Below are 17,381 nucleotides of genomic sequence, written 5' to 3' on the forward strand. Positions count from 1 at the left end.
ATGTACAGTGATACAGGTATAAAGACACTATGGTAGTAAGTAAGTCATACTGGCCAGTAGTGTAACTAGTAAGAGTGGGTAAGAGATATGTACAGATATAGATATAGTATTAATATGTACAGTGATACAGGTATAAAGACACTATGGTAGTAATGCCCTGTTTTCCTATGTGTTTGCCTGTGTGCCCTCCCATAAAACGGAGTGTGATTCTTGTCTTTATGTATCTATGTGTACCTAGCCTCTGTACAGCACTTTGGTTGACACATGTGAAATGTGCTATATCTGATTGATTGATTGAATACTGTTACTCATGCCTTATTTTTCTATTTATTATTATTTTTAAATAGTCTTTATTTTTAGCATTACACACTTTAATATTGCCTATAGTTTGTGACTTTGTGTAAAGGGTGGACTAGCAATAAACATAAGAGTTGCGTTGTATGGTGTAATGTAACCGTCTGTTATATCAATGACAAATAAATATCTTGAATCTTGAACCATAGTCACCTATAATCATCATACTGACAGCATTAAGTTTCAGCCTCAATCACCAGGACTATTGTCTGAAAGCAAAGTAGGGATCATGGGATCAAGTTGATGTGTCTCCTTCATGAGCGATAACGGTGTGAAGTACTGTGCCTTGTTATCGTCTCTGTGTGTGTAAAGTGAGCAGAGACACTAATACAATGTGTTTAAGGATTAATCGGCTCGATCACAACGCGGTGTATTGATAAGGTAATTTCGAGCTGAATGGAATCCGACGGGGAGCTGCGCGCGCAGCCTGGTGCGGCGGCACTTAAAAATAAAGAAAAAGGTTAAAAAAAAAAATATCAAGCCAAATAATCAACTATTATGTTCATAATATCAAAAATACAAATATAAATCAATTATTTGGATACATTCCAAGTATTCATTCAAAGGTAATTATCTGAGCGCTCGAGCTCGAGCTGCTGAATGGATCCGATGGGGAGCTGCGCGCGCCGCCGCCACCGTCCCTCCCGCGCGCGTCGTGCCAGACGACCGTCGTGAGCTCCGTGCGCGTGCGCGTGGCCTGGTGCTAACGGCTCATTAACGGCGGCGGCACTTCAAAGGCGAGCGGTGCTTTGATGATGATGGCGCGTCACCGTGCGACACGATGTCTGCAGAGAGAGGAGGCTTCTGTGGTGGTTTCTCCCTGCCATGCGCGGACTCATATCATAATGTGGCGGCGTTGTTCCAACTTTATTTTTCAATGAATTGACGGAAAATTAGAAGGATTCGTTAAATATTCTGGTTAATAATATTCTGTTTTCAATTCGGTGATTATTATTATTATGTTCCTTCGATCCAAAAGGACAGGGGTCTCTCTCTCCAGTGGCAGGGGGACTATATTATTATTCCACTCAAACCAAAACCCATCACTGTAGTTGATGTAATAATAACAGTGATAACCTCGACTAGACAACGCCTTTAATCCAGGGATCATGTCTGATAAGCCACTCAAATCACACTCACTGTGTTGTAATGTTAAGGATATTAGGATGATGCTATGAATTAGTCAATTATATTGCTGACTTTCAATTATTAATGTCTAAAATGACATTTTACATTAACATTTTTACTGTTCTGAGTGGTCAGTAGTTGTTAAATGACATGACTATATAAACTAGGGATGCACACAGCTGCAGTTTTTTCCCCCTTCAAATTAATTGTATGTCGACTTTTATCAGTTTGTGATGTATAATAACTAAGTAATAACCAGTATTTTGTACGAGTGCAGTCTTTATTATGATGAATAGTGTTGGGTTTGTAGGCTGATCAGAAATCTGAAGGTCTGGGAAAAAAATCAAGTCAAATAATCAACTATCAAGTTTCTTTATTAGTTTGTCACACAGAAATACAGGATATACTTTTGTATTAAATGCTTCTTTCTGTTCCGCTCCTGAGCATATTATGTTCATAATATTAAAAAAAAAAAAAATACAAATATAAATCAATTATTTGGGATACATTCCAAGTAGAAACTTTACAACTTAACAATGTCTTAAGGGTAATATAGAGAATGAGAGGAGGAAATGATTGCTACTCCATGACTTGATGTTGAATGGAGACAGACATAATAGACAGTATATGGATGATGGCTACAGCAGATGAGATGGACTGGGTGGGTGAGGTGTGTCAGTGTGTTTGTTAGTGTGGGGGGGTGGGGGGGTGTTGGGGGGGGGGGGGGGGGGGCAGCCTTCCCCAGACTCACTGGAGCCAGAGGGTAACGGCCTCATTGAGGCCCGAATGAGACGCCTTAATTACTCCAGTTGTGAAAACTCAAGGAGGGAGGATGGCCGAGAGGGAGGATGTGTGCTTTGATCCTTGGTCGTAAATGAGGAGGGGATGTCCCGCATAAATACAGCCCTGGCTGGGGGAGAGGGGCCAGATATCACAACCACTCCGCTCCCAGGACACGGCTCACCTACACACCACCCAGGGGACACTAACCAAGCAAGACCTTCTCCGACCTCCACTGAGAAAATTTTTTCCTGGGACTGAATTATCTGTGACTTGATCCGGAAGAGCATTGAAAAAAAGGATACGTTTTCCGTCTATAACCCTCCAGAGGATCTAACTAAAGCCATAGAACATCATCTCCCCATCGACCATGAGGGGACTGTTCTCTATCGAGTGGCTGGCCCAGAGTAGCCAGAGCATGGAGGGGGGCCTCAGTGCCACCTCCACCCACATCCCCACCTCCACCTCCGCCGGACTCAGCACCTCGGGGACGCACTCGGAGAGCCTGCCCGGGTTCTACTGCAGGCCGCAGAGGGACGAGAAGCGGACGATGGTGAAGCAGGAGGTCCAGGAGGGGTCAAACGTCCCCCACGGCCTGCCCTGCCTGACGGGCTCCGAGGTGGGGGCGCTCCACCAGAACTACCCCCACGGCAGCAGCCAGCAGCAAGGTGAGCTCCTGTGAACTGTGAAAGAGAATTTAACTTTAACTTAAAACTTTTAGTCATTCCAAAGAAAGATTCACCTGAAAGGAAAAAACAACATTTTGAGACCAATAACAAACAATATATTCGGTGTAATGCAACAATAGTTCTTTAAGTATACTATGTGAAAAGTATATTATGTGAATCACAAGATTTAGCATTTTTTTTGTCTCCTTTCTAAAAATGTGACTAATAATAACACACCTTCCTCTCCCCCCCCCCCCTCCAGTGACCGAACACGACTTCAGCAGCGGGACGGAGGAAGAGACGTCGGGCTACGAGAGTGAGGGAGGACGCTCCCTGTCTCCCCTCGCCGCCTCCCTGTCGTCTCCCCTCGCCACCCAGGACGGCACCGGCTCCCTGTCTCCCCTCGCCGCGGCGGACGACGGCACCTCCTCCCCCCCGTCGGGCCGGAGGCCGCGCACGGCCTTCACGGCGGAGCAGATCAGCAGCCTGGAGCGGTCGTTCAAGAGGAACGCCTACCTGGGCACGCAGGACAAGGCCGAGCTCTGCAAGAAGCTCACGCTGTCAGACAAACAGGTAGGAGCCACATCCATCCATCCAAGCCCTGAACTCAAGGAGTGTCTTTATGAATGCTTTGTCTCACAAGATGTCCTCCTCACCTGAGGTAGAACTTAGAAGAAGTGTCTTTATGAATGCTTTGTCTCACAAGATGTCCTCCTCACCTGAGGTAGAACTCATTAGTGTCTTTATAAATGCTTTGTCTCACAAGATGTGTGAGGTATAACTTAGTGTCTTTATGACTGCGTTGTCTCACCACAAGATGTGTGAGGTAGGGGCGGCTACGTGGTGTAGTGGGCAAGGCGCTCGCCACGAATGCTGGAGACGCTGGGCTCGAACGCTCCACATTGCTTTCAGTTTAGCTGGTCGTCCGTACTAATACACATTGGCCGTATTAGGGGGTGGGAAACTGATGGGTGGGGATCGGGCGTTGTGGACAGCGACTCCTACAGGTCGGTTGGTGCGCCTGCGCAGTAGAATCAGGAAGTGTCGGGGGCAGCGTGAGCCTCCCACGCGTTACTCCTCGCCACTGAGAGATCGAGCTGCGCAGGTGAAAAGATGCGACTGCTGTTACCTCAAGTACCGGAGGGGACTTGTGCTATGTATGACTTAGTCCACATTGCAGCCGGCTTGTGGGAGGCAAGAAACAGCGTCCGTGACAGGGGAGGGTTGAATTGGATGATACGAAATTGGGATGGGAGAAAATATAGAAAATGGGAGAAAAAGTGGATAAAAAAAAAAATATGTGTGAGGTAGAACTTAGAAGAAGGAGTGTCTTTATGAATGCGTTGTCTCACCACAACATGTCCTCCTCTCACCCCGCAGGTCCGTAACTGGTTCCAGAACCGGCGCATGAAGCTGAAGCGGACCGTGCAGGACGCCCTTGCTCACGCCTGCCAGGTCAACGTGGCCTCCCAGCTGCTGCACTACCCCGAGCTGCAGGCGTACCCGCGCCCCGGCCCCTACCCGCGGTACCACCACCCGGCGGCGGCCCAGGACCTCCACCACGCCCTGCATTACGGCGCCGCCTCGGGGGGCGTGTCCGTGTCCGCCGCGCTGTCCGGCCTGGAGCCCTTCTACCACCAGTACCCCCAGGTTCTGCCACCGGGCGTTCTGCTGCCCACGGGAGGCGCCGCTCAGCTGATGGGGTCCTACCAGGCGTTCCCTCAGCAGTACTGACGTGTTGGTTGGCTCGTGTAATAGTGCCTCTCTGGTCCAAAGCTGCCCCCCCCCCTCCCCCCGTTGTCCCTTGCTATCCTGGTCAAAGAACTTGAGTTTTATTAACCCTTTGCCAGCGATATTGTCATCCACCCCGATCCACTGGATCAATGACGTGGAATGAGCCGGAGATAGAGGCCTATAAAACATAACATGGTGGAATTACTGCTGTGTAACTTATAATGTACTAAAAAAATTATCAGGGTATCGTGCAATAATGTTTTGTTTTTATTAAATGTTGTATAGTTTTGTGCTATTTAAAATTCCAAATGAGTAAATTTGTTCTATATGATTTTTTCGTAGTTTGGTTGTGGACCCGAGTGTTTGAATAAAAAAACGCAGTTTGCAACGTTTGCCGTCGGTCTTCGTCCTTCATTCTGTTCAGTTATAGTCTCGAGTTAAAGCTGCACTACGCAGTTTGGGGAGAAATGTGTTTACATTTGCAGAACCTATACAGATCATTTATATAATTTTATGTCGTCACAAATCAAATAAAATAATTTTGAAGCACTGAACCAAGTGCAAGTCTATAGAAGATAGTTGTAAATGTTTATACATTTACAAAAATAAAACTATAATGATGCAGGACCTGCCTGTATTGGACATTGCACCACAACATACTTTTTTCTAAGTCGGAAATGTACATAGCCTTTTGTTATTCAAATGTGTATCATATCTACCCCGTAATCTGCACTGCACACTTTTTAGATCTGTACATAGTCATCTTTATTTTAGTCATATTTTATCTTCTATGCTCATTTTATTTTATTATTATTGGATGCTGCTATGGTTGAGGAACCACGACAAAGTGAATTTCACCTTTTTTTGCTTTAAGGTACAGATATAAAAGGAATCTGAATCTGCGACCCAATTTCTGAGTTTCTGTTGTGAAAACAGTCTTATGGCGTTTTTTTTAATGTATCCACAACAGCAGTGCACCATAATACATCTGATATTATCCCTGTGAACTAGCCCCAACATGTGAGCCGAGAGAGGTGTTCTCTCTCACACTAAGGCCCAGGATCATTTATATGAAAAGCCGGTTTGTTTATTTATACCAACGTTTGGAACTCACTCACTCACATGCAGAGAGAACAGAGAGACTCAGACTCAGCTTCTTCCCCCAGGCCATCTCTGATCTCTCCACACACAAGCACACATGAACACACACACACAAGCACACATGAACACACACACACAAGCACACATGAACACACACACACAAGCACACATGAACACACACACACAAGCACACATGAACACACACACCCTGCACTCTCTCACACACAAACACACTACAGGTCACTTTAAACACAAAATAAAGGGTCACTTTAAAAAACATAACTGTTTTTGTATAGTATCGTAATATATAAAAAAGTTGAGATCCAAGGCAGCTCTACAAGTTTTAAAATGCCTTTATTTTAAGGTTCACTTTAGAGAATTTTAAAATAAACCGACGTGTTTCGGCCTTCAGGGTGTTGATAACTGTGACCAAACAAAACTGTGACTAATAAAGAAAAAACAGAACTAAACTAGAACAGAACAGTTGTTTTTTCTTTTTTCTTCATTAGTCACAGTTTTGTTTGGTCAGTTATCAACACCCTGATGAAGGCCGAAACATGTCGGTTTATTTAAAAATTCTCTAAACAATGTGAGCCATTAAATAAAAGGCATTTTAAAACTTGTAGAGCTGCCTTGTTGGATCTCAACTTTTTTATAACGAATCCTACCCCGGATTTAATCCAAAGAGCACCTAGCGAAACAAAACCAAGAACGCTGAAGCCCTCTCCATAATATCCTCTTTTTTTATAGTAATATATAGTATAACTATATTGTATAGTAGTGTATATAGGACTCATTACCTTAGCATTGCATTGTATTTTATCTTAGTACTTTTTATCATGTCTTATCTTATCTATTTTATTCTATTATTTGTATTTTTTGCACAATCAAGGCGGGCATGGCCACCTTCATTTCACTACATGTTTCGTGTCTGTATGAGACGAATAAATCTCTTGAATCTTGAATCACTGGAGTGAAGGGACTGATTAGCTGACATTATAAACAGCCAGTGGGTAAGGTGTGTCCGGAGCAAGTATCAAAGTCTCAAGTATCACCGTCAATAGGGAGGTGTAGTGGTGGTGACGTCATTGCCGTTTTTCGTGTTCCACCCTCTGTCCAACCCAATGTATTTCCCCATTGCCCATTTCTAAATCGTCTCGTTTTAAAACAAATAAAGCATTAACATTTGCATGGTGTACCCTTCTGTGCTTATTCATCCACAATCTATAGCTCAACATGAAAATATTCGCAATTAATCATAAAAAAATATATATAATATCGCCAAATATTATTTCAACCAAAAAATGCTTAAACAATAATGTTAGTGATAGAAGGGAACTAATTTTGTGCAAAAAAACGGAAAGCTTTTCAATTTCCATGCGGCAGAATTGTTACATTAGCTGATAATCCATTTTCCCAAAGATAAATCCCTATACGGGTGGAACCAGTAACGTCGTCAGACTACACCTCCCACCCGCCGAGAAGGAAAAGAGACGCACGCCATTTCAAAAATGTTCTTTAGTTAAAAAAACAACCTGAAACAAACATCTTTTGATATAAAACTTGCAAAGCAAAGGCAAACCAGCTCTCTCTACAAATGTCAAGACCTTCCAATCCGTTTGTATTTATGTACAAAATGTACAGGTTTTCTAAGAACACTTGCTTTTCTCTCCCCTTCAAAACGGTACGAATTAACATTATATTGAAGAACAAAACGACAGCATACCCCTCAAAACGCTGTTCCTCTCATATTGTAACATAAACAAAGAAAACATAATATAAAATCATGGCTGGCCATTCCTTCCTGATGATGTCATGTCCACATGCAGTCTTCTGTTGACCCTCCCTGATGATGTCACGTCCTCATGCAGTCTTCTGTTGACCCTTCCTGATGATGTCACGTCCTCATGCAGTCTTCTGTTGACCCTTCTTGCCAATCAAAGACTTATGGATGTGAGGAATTACACCTGCAAGGAGAGACAGAGTTCTGTTTTAACTCATTTGATTCCCTAACCCAAAAGAGCAATCATTATCAATATATGATCATTGATAATAATCAATCATTATCAATATATACGAGTGCATGCTTACCAACTGTTCGCCTGTTTTATTGCAACACTACTATCACCGACATCTAAGAAGGGAGATCCCCCCTTGAACAGCCCTTCTAAGGTTTCTCTCCTCCACACTGCCTGTGGTGCATTTTTTCCTATTGCTAGGTTCTAGTGAGTTTTTCCTTCGCGTGGGGTACGTCTGGGAGTGTTGCATTTATTTAAAATGTTTTGGACTTTATGGTGTTTTCGTTTTGTTCTTGACTTATTGTGATGTTTCTTCTTGACTTGTTTAAAGAAGACGTGTCCGGCCCATGGGGACATTAACGTGTGTTGGCGGGCCTTACAAATACATTTGATTTGATTTGATTTATGATATACTTATACACCTGCATATACCCATATAACTCTGCATGATAGCATGTACAATAATGATGTAGTATATACTGTATATATATATAAATATATTTATCCACATCTGTCTGTACATACTTGCATATAATCCTTTTTACATATCTGTAGATATTATATCTATATCTGTGTACATATCCCTTACCTACTCTTACTAGTTACGCTGCTGGACAGTATGACTTACTACCATAGTGTCTTTATATCGGCATCACTGTACATTTTAATACTACAACTCTGTACATACATCTAATTAGCACTATTACTCAGTAGTACTTTAATAAAATGTATATATTTTATATCCAGTGTAAAATGTATCCATTCATATTTTGGTAGAAGTTTCTCTGGTCCTATGATGGAGTGTCGTTGATGTAATGTGATTTTAAACCCGACCCAGTTAAGTCTCCTGGTTCTGAATCCCAGGAGGACGGAGAGCACAGACCCAGAGTACAATATAACACACGTTTGAGCAGCGATATAATAAGAATGAAGAAGAGAGACGTCTCCTCAGATGAACTCTCCGGCTCACCTCCTCCAGCGATGGTGGCCTTGATGAGGGAGTCCAACTCCTCGTCACCGCGGATGGCCAGCTGCAGGTGGCGAGGGGTGATGCGCTTCACCTTCAGGTCTTTGGACGCATTCCCTGCCAACTCCAACACCTGGGGGGCACAGAAGAGACACTGTCTGTCCAACCTGAAGCTATTAAGAGACACACAAGAGACACTCTGTCTGTCCCACCTGAAGCTATCAAGAGACACTCTGTCTGACTGTCTGTCCAACCTGAAGCTATCAAGAGACACACAAGAGACACTGTCTGTCCCACCTGAAGCTATTAAGAGACACTCTGTCTGTCTGTCCCACCTGAAGCTATTAAGAGACACACAGGAGACACTCTGTCTGTCCAACCTAAAGCTATTAAGAGACACAGGTTACTCTCTGTCAAAGCTATTAAGAGACACACCTACAGGGGACACACACCTACAGGGGACACACACCCACAGGGGACACACACCCACAGGGGACACACACCCACAGGGGACACACACCTACAGGGGACACACACCCACAGGGGACACACACCCACAGGGGACCTACAGGGGACACACACCTACAGGACACACACCTACAGGGGACACACACCCACAGGGGACACACACCCACAGGGGACCTACAGGGGACACACACCTACAGGACACACACCTACAGGGGACACACACCTACAGGGACACACCTACCTCGGCGGTGAGGTACTCCAGAATGGCAGCGCTGTAGACGGCAGCGGTGGCCCCCACTCTGCCGTGGCTGGTGGTGCGGGTCTTCAGGTGGCGATGGATACGGCCCACTGGGAACTGAGCACAGAACCGTGGTGGTAAGTCATACTGGCCAGCAGCGTAACTAGTACGAGTGGGTAAGGGATATGTACAGATATAGATATAGTATTAATATGTAGTGATACAGGTATAAAGACACTATGGTAGTAAGTCATAACATTTAATAATGTCATTTATCAGCTATCTGTGATAGGAGTGCAGATGTTTCTGCACTCCCTGCAAGATGAATCACATAGTTTCTCATGAGTGGGATTCATCCAAAAACTGAGATAAGAGTGTTCTTCATTACTGGAAGAGATTCACTCTGAGGCGCTTTAACAATGGATCACTAGAAGGCTTGCCAGGGGCAAGGTCATCTCTTTAGACTGAGGAATTTAATACCAATACTTCAGTTGCTTGAAGGTATGTGAACCCCCCCCCGGAACAGTCAGTTTTCCAAACACCCCACCCCACACATCGAAAAAGGATTATATGCAGGCCAGGTATGTGTACAGACAGATGTGGATAGATATATCAAAGACCTATTCCAATTATGAGTTGCTAATGATGGCATCAGGTTCTATAATAATAATAAACCACCACAATTGATAGGATGATGGAGACGCTATTGGAAGACCCTGTTGGCCGTATGGCCCATATCAGTGACATAACACGTCTCATAAAGCACAACACAGAAGAACGGAGGTGGTGGAAGACACATGCCTGTAGCCCAGCCCTCTGGGAGCGAGACACGGCCTTCGTCTTGGCCTTGCCGCTGTCTTTTCCAGCTTTGCCTCCAGCCTAGAGAACAAGGAACAGCATGTTGATCATTACCCTTCAGTCTCTGCACTAGTGGGGAGCCACAGCTATCTTACATGATTCAGTAGTCACCTGACAAAAACAATAAAGCAATCGGGGCCTGATATATTACTCAATTGTCTTTATATTTAGCCTTGCAAGCCAGAACAACGTGCGTTTTTTTCTCTCCACAATGCAAGATTCGCAACGTGTTGAGAAATAAGTAATCTGGCGTGCGGCGAGGCTACATTAAAAACCGCACACTGCAGGCCCTACGTTTTGTTTTAGGCTATTCCCTTTAACGTTGCACTTAAAGAGATCGGAAATTAATGAAGTACCTAACGATAGGCGACTGTAGATGTTTTTAAACTAGTTGTAAAAAAATACAGTGAAAATACCTGTCAATAAGATAAGATAAGATATTGCTTTATTGCTCCCCTTGGGGAAATTCAGGCATCATAGCAGCATGGGGGATGGGGGGTACAGGTAGTAAAAACACCACAAGCAGTGTAGACAAATAAGTCAATATAATTTACTATCTAACTAACTGAAATATACAGTATTCAAAGTGTCACATAAGGTGTGCAGTATGCATGAGGTAGTGTTATAATTTACTGTCTAACTAACTGAAGTGTACATAATTCACAGTATCACAGTATTCACATAAGGTGCATCAACTAACTTTACTGTACCCCCATCCCATGTAACGTTAAACACAAACTAACGTTATTATTATTATGGGGGAGATTAGTGTCAACTAACGTCACTCCGGTCAGAAAGCCAGTCCCCACCGCTAGATGGCGCTCTTTCATTAGCTTGCAGCTAGCCCGATAGCATGGCTAGCTCGCAAGCGAACGATCGACTAAAATACCTCTAATTAAAGTCGTTATTAGCGTGGGTTTTTAGAAATCTACGGTTCGTTATGTCGGATTGCTATTTTCTATGTAGTGATGATCAAATAAAAACATTTAAATACTTATTAATATACCATAATGTTGCCTGTTTGGGTCGCGGTCTCTGTTGCCTGCTGTCGGTTTCCTCAAACGAAACACTTCTTCTTTTCTTCCTCTGCTTCTGCTTCTTCTTCTTCGTCTTCTTCTTCTTCTTCTTTGGGGTTAATGGCGGGTCGCGACCACAGAAAGGCGCATACCGCCACCTACTGTACAACCCAGCAACTGGCAAGAACCCGGCAAAGAAAAGAAAACGGTAAAGAAAAACCAACAAACCCAGAACAAACAAAACAAAATACCCAACCCTAACATCACCACCCTATACAAACCTAATACAAATAAAAATAAAACCTAAACACTTACACCAATGAATGGAGTTAAATCGCACGGGTTACGCAAGATAGCCAATAACCTTTGATTGATTGATTGATTGATTGAAAACTTTATTAACAGATTGCAGAATGGGTACAATACAGTACATCTCAATACACACAATTGTTAAGGGGATGCAGAAAGACTTTCGTCTTGTTTACATCAGGGTCCCCCATTTTCAATTCATAGTGAGAAAAGCAACCACTGCGTTGGCCGGGAATCGAACCCAGGTCAACTGAAGGCAGCTATGCTCACCACTATACCACCAACGCATGACTATGGGGAGGTGTAGTGGTTATGTCATTTTCGTTTTTTCCTGTTCCACCCTCTGTGGAATGCAATGTATTTCCCCATTGACCATTTCTAAATCGGCTCGTTTTAGATAAATAAAGCATTAACGTTGGCATGGTGTACCTTTCTGTGCGTATTTATCCACAATCTATAGCCCCCATTTTCAATTCATCAGGACAGGACATACCAGATTTGCAAATACAGTACTGTTTGTGATACAAAAAGAGTCCAGAAAAGAGAGTATATTGGGTTGGTATAGGAGGGGTTGGGGGGAGGGGGGGGAGACACTGTACAACTGTACAAGCAAAACTGTACATTGGAATATTGACAAAACCATACTAGGTAATTTACTGTACATTGGAGGGGGTTGGGTTAGGACATTTACAGGGGCCAGTTTCGAATTGCAGTCTCCCCGTAGGTGTTCTTTGAGAGTGGTTTTGAAAGTGGGTAGTGATTCACATTCCTTTACAGCGTAAAACGTAAAAACTGTACATTGGAAGGGCGGCTGGGTGGCGTAGCGGAGATTGCGCTCGTCACCAATGCAAGAGGCTACGGTCTCGACTCCCGGAGTCAGCATTGCCTCAATTGGCAGAGGTAGCGGGTGGAAAGTCGATGGGTGGGGATTGGACATTGTGGACAGCGACTCCTACAGGTCGGTTGGGTGACGCCTGTACAGCAGAGACAGGAAGTATCGGGGGCAGCGTGAGCCTCCCACACGTTACTCCTCGCCACTGAGAGTCTGCGCTGTCTGGTGAAAAAATGCGACAGGCTGCCTCCTCGTGTACCGGAGGGGACACGTGATGCAAGGCTTCTATCCTCACTACAGCCGACCAGTGGGAGGCATAGTCTAGCAACGTTCAAGACAGGGGAGGGGAGAATTGGCGATACGAAATTGGGATGAAAGTGGGTAGTGATTCACATTCCTTTATAGCTGTGGGTAGGGCGTTCCACATTGTTGTCGCATAATTGCGAAACGTGTTTAGTCCCTTGTTTGAGCCGAATCTGGGTTTAACATGATTTGTGGAGCTCCCTCTGGTGTTGTGGTCGTGGTATTCACTGACCTTTGGGAAGTATTTTGACATGTACATGGGTACCTGTGTGGTGTAGTGTATTTTGTAGACCAGGCCCATTGCAGGTTGCTGTACTCTGTCGTTTACTCTAAGCCATCCTAGGTTGTCAAAGGGGGCAGGGGTGAGGTGGGTTCTAGGAGTAAGGTCAAGCAGTAGTCTGACCAGTTTGTTTTGTGATGTTTGTAGTCTTGTTTTTAGTGCCTTTGAGGTGCTTTGGTACCATGAGGTGCAAGCATATCGTAGTACCCTTGAATGAGTGCTCCTGCCAGAGTCTTCAGGGTATTCTTGTTTACCAGAGAGGAGATCCGGTACAAGAATCTAGTTCGTTGGTTGACTTTTTTTATTACATTGGATGCCATTTTGTCACAGGAAAGATTTGCCTCTAGGATGGAACCTAGGTATGTAATTTCATCTTTCTTTGTGACAATATTGTCACCCACTGTAACTGAGAAGCCGTCGGTCTTGCTGAGTTTGTTATTTGAACCGAAGAGAATTAATGGACTCTGTTTTACCCATGTGTAATGATAGTTTGTTATCAGCGAGCCAGGTACAGATTTTGCCGAGTTCCGAGCTGAGGGTTTTTTCAACCTGTAACTTGTTCTTGTCAGAGACCAGCAGGGCTGAGTCGTCCGCAAACAGGAACAAGTTGCAGTCACAAGCTGACGACATGTCATTTGCATAAATTAGGAACAGTAGCGGTCCTAGTATGCTTCCTTGTGGAACACCACAGCTCACTGGGAGGGGGGGGGGATAGGGTACCGTTTACCTCCACCATCTGTTCTCTCCCCTCCAGGTAGGATTGCATCCAGCTCACTAATAGACTATCAAAACCAATTGCTTTTAGCTTTTAGCAGAATGGAGTGATTGACAGTGTCGAAGGCCTTTTGTAGGTCCAGCATGACCATGCCGCAGTATTTGCCCGCGTCCACCTCTTGTTTGATGTGGTCGTTCAAATAGAGAAGGCATGTGTCAGTCGAGTGGGATGTTCTGAAGCCAGATTGGAATTCGTAGATTAGATTTTTTTCCGCAAGGTACTTTTTTTTGGTTACAATTTAAGGAACCCCTCTTTTATAATAACTGTCTGCCTCTGAAAATATGGAATGTGAACCCCTCTAGAATTTATTTATTTATTTGTGCCATTTTCAGATGTGATTGAGCTCACAATGGTGGCTTTACTACAGATGACAATGGAAACAGATATTTTACATAATTTAATTGAGTGCATTTTTAATATCACTTCTTTTTGAGTACTTTCAGATGCATACTTTTACTGCTTGAATCAGTTCTTTTTTTTCTTTTTTTTACTTGAGCAAGTTTGACTTTTTAATCAGTATTGAGTATGAGATCTGTCATTTACAGTAAAACACAGCCAGACTTTATATGTCATAAAGAAGTCTTTAATTGTCATGAAATAATGACACAAGCTTTTAACCATCAACCCTTGGCCTTATAATGACCCATATATCTGCAAAAACCAAAATAATCCTGAAGTACGACTTATCTAAATGGGGGGTACAATATCGGAACATGCACACAATCTCTGTCTTGAGCGCTATATGAGCCTTCACTTGAGTACAATTTGTTCATTACTTCACTTTACTATTTGTGGCGTACAGGTCTGTGATGTCGTCAAACAGCGCCCTCTTGGTATTACACTTGGTATTGTCTGATGTGTGGGTTGGAGTTGAGGGAGGATAGGAGAGGGGTTGCTATTGCTGGACACACCTCAGGCTCTGCCAAGAGAGGTCTGGAGAAATCCACTGTATAATAAGTTAGTATATAGTTATTTATATAAATTTTATATATATATTTTATAAATATAAGATTCAAGAGTTTTATTCATCACATACATACCAGGGCATACAGTGAAATGCGGTTGGCCATGCCCGCTTCGATTGTGCAATAAAACAATATTAATAGTACTTTTTTTGTGATCACATGCAAACTCCACACAGAAAGGCCCGGGAGACACCCCCCATCTGGGTACCTGGCAACACAGCAAACTGGTCCCCAAGCGGGAATCGAACCCAGGACCTTCTAGCTGTGAGGCGACAGTGTTAACACCACTACACCACCGTGCCGCCTATATATAATGTTATATATACAGACCAGAGAGGCCTGGATAAATTCACTGTATAATAAGTTACTATATAGTTATTTATATATATATATAGTATAATATATATTACTAACTTATTATACTGTGTCCAGGGCAACAGCAACGCCTCCCCCCCCTCTCCGCCCTCAACTCCAACCTGCACGTGTGTATCTATTTAACCCTTTCACTACCACACTACAGAAGGTTAACCTTTCACTACTATGAAGGGTTAACCCCTTTGGTAGTGTGGTAGTGAAAGGGTTCATCCATGCCACGCCCTCTGCAGACACGGTTCGAGGATGAGGCTCAGGCAGGACCCCTCGGTCCAGATGGAGCAAATGAACGCTCCAATTTGAGAAATAATCTTTTTGCTCATAGGACATAAACCTATTGTTTTTCAGCAATGGCAAAAATGTGGTATCAACATTCTTTGGGACATTATGAACAATAAGGCACTTATGTCCTTTCAAGAACTTAAATATGCTTACAAGGCGGTCAGGTGGCGTATAGCGGAGATTGTGCCCGTCACCAATGATGCAAGAGGCTGCGGTCTCGACTCCCGGAGAGTCAGCGTTGCCTTGGCTCGGGCTGATCGCTGTACTAACTCGTTTGGCTGAGTTAGGGGGAGGGGAGCCGTGGTGGGTGGGTCCTGGGCGTTGTGGACAGCGACCCCTACAGTTCGGTCGGGGCGCCTGCACAGCGAGGGTAGGATCTGGAGAGAGGTAGTGCGGCCTCCCACACGTTACACTCTCCCAGTGAGAATCTGCGCGGCCAGGCTGGCTGCCGGCTGGCTGCACATGTGTCGGAGGAAAGCATGTGACAGTCTCCGGCCTCTCGGACCAACAGTAGGGGGGGGGGTGCGCAACAACCAGGAAGGGGATTGGGAATTGGCATAACGACTAACAGTGGGATGGGAGAAGAAAATCGGAAAAAGAAGGAGGGGGGAAAAAAGAAAAGATTAAAAAATATATATATGCTTACAACCTGCCTGGGTCCTCGTTCTTTTCTTATAGTTATGCACAGCAATGCATCCAGCTCCTAGTATACGACAACATTATAAAGCTCCTAGTTTTGATTGATTGATTGAAAAGTTTATTAACAGATTGCAGAATGGGTACAGTACAGTACATCTCAATACATACAATTGTTAAGGGGATGCAGACCAGAGAAAGACTTTCGTCTTGTTTACATCAGGGTCCCCCATTTTCAATTCATCATAACATATATGACATACATGACATACAGATAGACAGTACTGCTACATCTATACATTTATGACATATCAGATTTGCAAATACAGTACTGTTTGTGATACAAAAGTGTCCAGAAAAGGAGTGTATATACATTTGGCATAGAAACTGTACATTGGAGGAGGTTGGTGGGGTGGGGTTGGGTGGGGTTGGGTGGGTTGGGTGAGGGCTGTACATTGGAGGTGGGGGGGGGGGGGGGGGGGTTGGGAAGGGGACACACACACATTTTACACTGTACATTGGAATATTGACAAAGCCTTACTTGGTCATTTACTGTACAACTAGGTTAGGACATTTGTAGGGGCCAGTTTCGAATTGCAGTCTCACGTAGGTGTTTTTTGAGAGTGTTTTTGAAGGTGGGTAGTGATTCACATTCCTTTACAGCTTTAGGCAGGGCGTTCCACATTGATGTGGCATAATTGCGAAACGTGTTTAGTCCCTTGTTTGAGCCGAATCTGGGTTTTACATGATTTGTGGAGCTCCCTCTGGTGTTGTGATCGTGGTATTCACTGACCTTTGGGAAGTATTTTGACATGTACATGGGTACCTTGGTCGCGTAGTGTATCATGTAGACCAGGCCCATTGCAAGTTGCTGTACTCTGTCGTCTACTCTAAGTATACGACAACATTATAAAGCTCCTAGTATACGACAACATTATAAAGCTCCTAGTATACGACAACATTATAAAGCTCCTAGTATACGACAACATTATAAAGCTCCTAGTATACGACAACATTATAAAGCTCCTAGTATACGACAACATTATAAAGCATTGTAGAAGGGGTCTGAGATATAAGGTATATGAGATAGAAGGTACACTGTAAAAATTAACCAGCATTTCACAACATCTTTTTTTTTATCTACTTTTTCTCCCATTTTTTCTATTTTTCTCCCATCCCAATTTCGTATTGTCCAATTCTACCCTCCCCTGTCTCGAACATTGTTAGGCCATGCCTCCCACTGGTCGGCTGCAGTGAGGACCAAGCCTTGCATCACGTGTCCCCTCCGGTACACGAG

At 43.9% G+C, this 17,381-nt stretch overlaps 2 protein-coding genes across 2 annotated transcripts; one reads left to right on the forward strand and one right to left on the reverse strand.

The window, feature by feature from the left end:
• Window positions 1-2,632: 2,632 nt before the first annotated feature.
• On the forward strand, window positions 2,633-4,664 carry ved (ventrally expressed dharma/bozozok antagonist; the record flags this gene model as incomplete). Its single annotated transcript, XM_084324155.1, has 3 exons — window positions 2,633-2,930; window positions 3,193-3,503; window positions 4,311-4,664. 3 exons carry the CDS (start codon window positions 2,633-2,635, stop codon window positions 4,662-4,664), a joined length of 963 nt encoding a protein of 320 aa, XP_084180281.1.
• A 2,601-nt stretch (window positions 4,665-7,265) lies between these two features.
• On the reverse strand, window positions 7,266-11,434 carry h2az2b (H2A.Z variant histone 2b). Its single transcript, XM_084324593.1, has 5 exons — window positions 11,321-11,434; window positions 10,258-10,335; window positions 9,460-9,573; window positions 8,754-8,883; window positions 7,266-7,732 (listed from the first exon to the last, which is right to left on the reverse strand). Exons 1-5 carry the CDS (start codon window positions 11,321-11,323, stop codon window positions 7,671-7,673), a joined length of 387 nt encoding a protein of 128 aa, XP_084180719.1. The 5' UTR covers window positions 11,324-11,434; the 3' UTR covers window positions 7,266-7,670.
• Between the last annotated feature and the right edge of the window lie 5,947 nt (window positions 11,435-17,381).

This window comes from Notolepis coatsorum (genome assembly GCF_963971535.1).
Source record: "Notolepis coatsorum genome assembly, chromosome: 11".
Classification (NCBI taxonomy): domain Eukaryota; kingdom Metazoa; phylum Chordata; class Actinopteri; order Aulopiformes; family Paralepididae; genus Notolepis; species Notolepis coatsorum.

Coding starts and splice junctions, on each gene's coding strand:
- h2az2b (XM_084324593.1), bottom strand. Junction 9,574..10,257: donor CCCAGAGGGCTGGGCTACAG/GCATGTGTCTTC, acceptor TTCTGTGCTCAG/TTCCCAGTGGGCCGTATCCA. Junction 7,733..8,753: donor GGCCACCATCGCTGGAGGAG/GTGAGCCGGAGA, acceptor CTCTCCTTGCAG/GTGTAATTCCTCACATCCAT.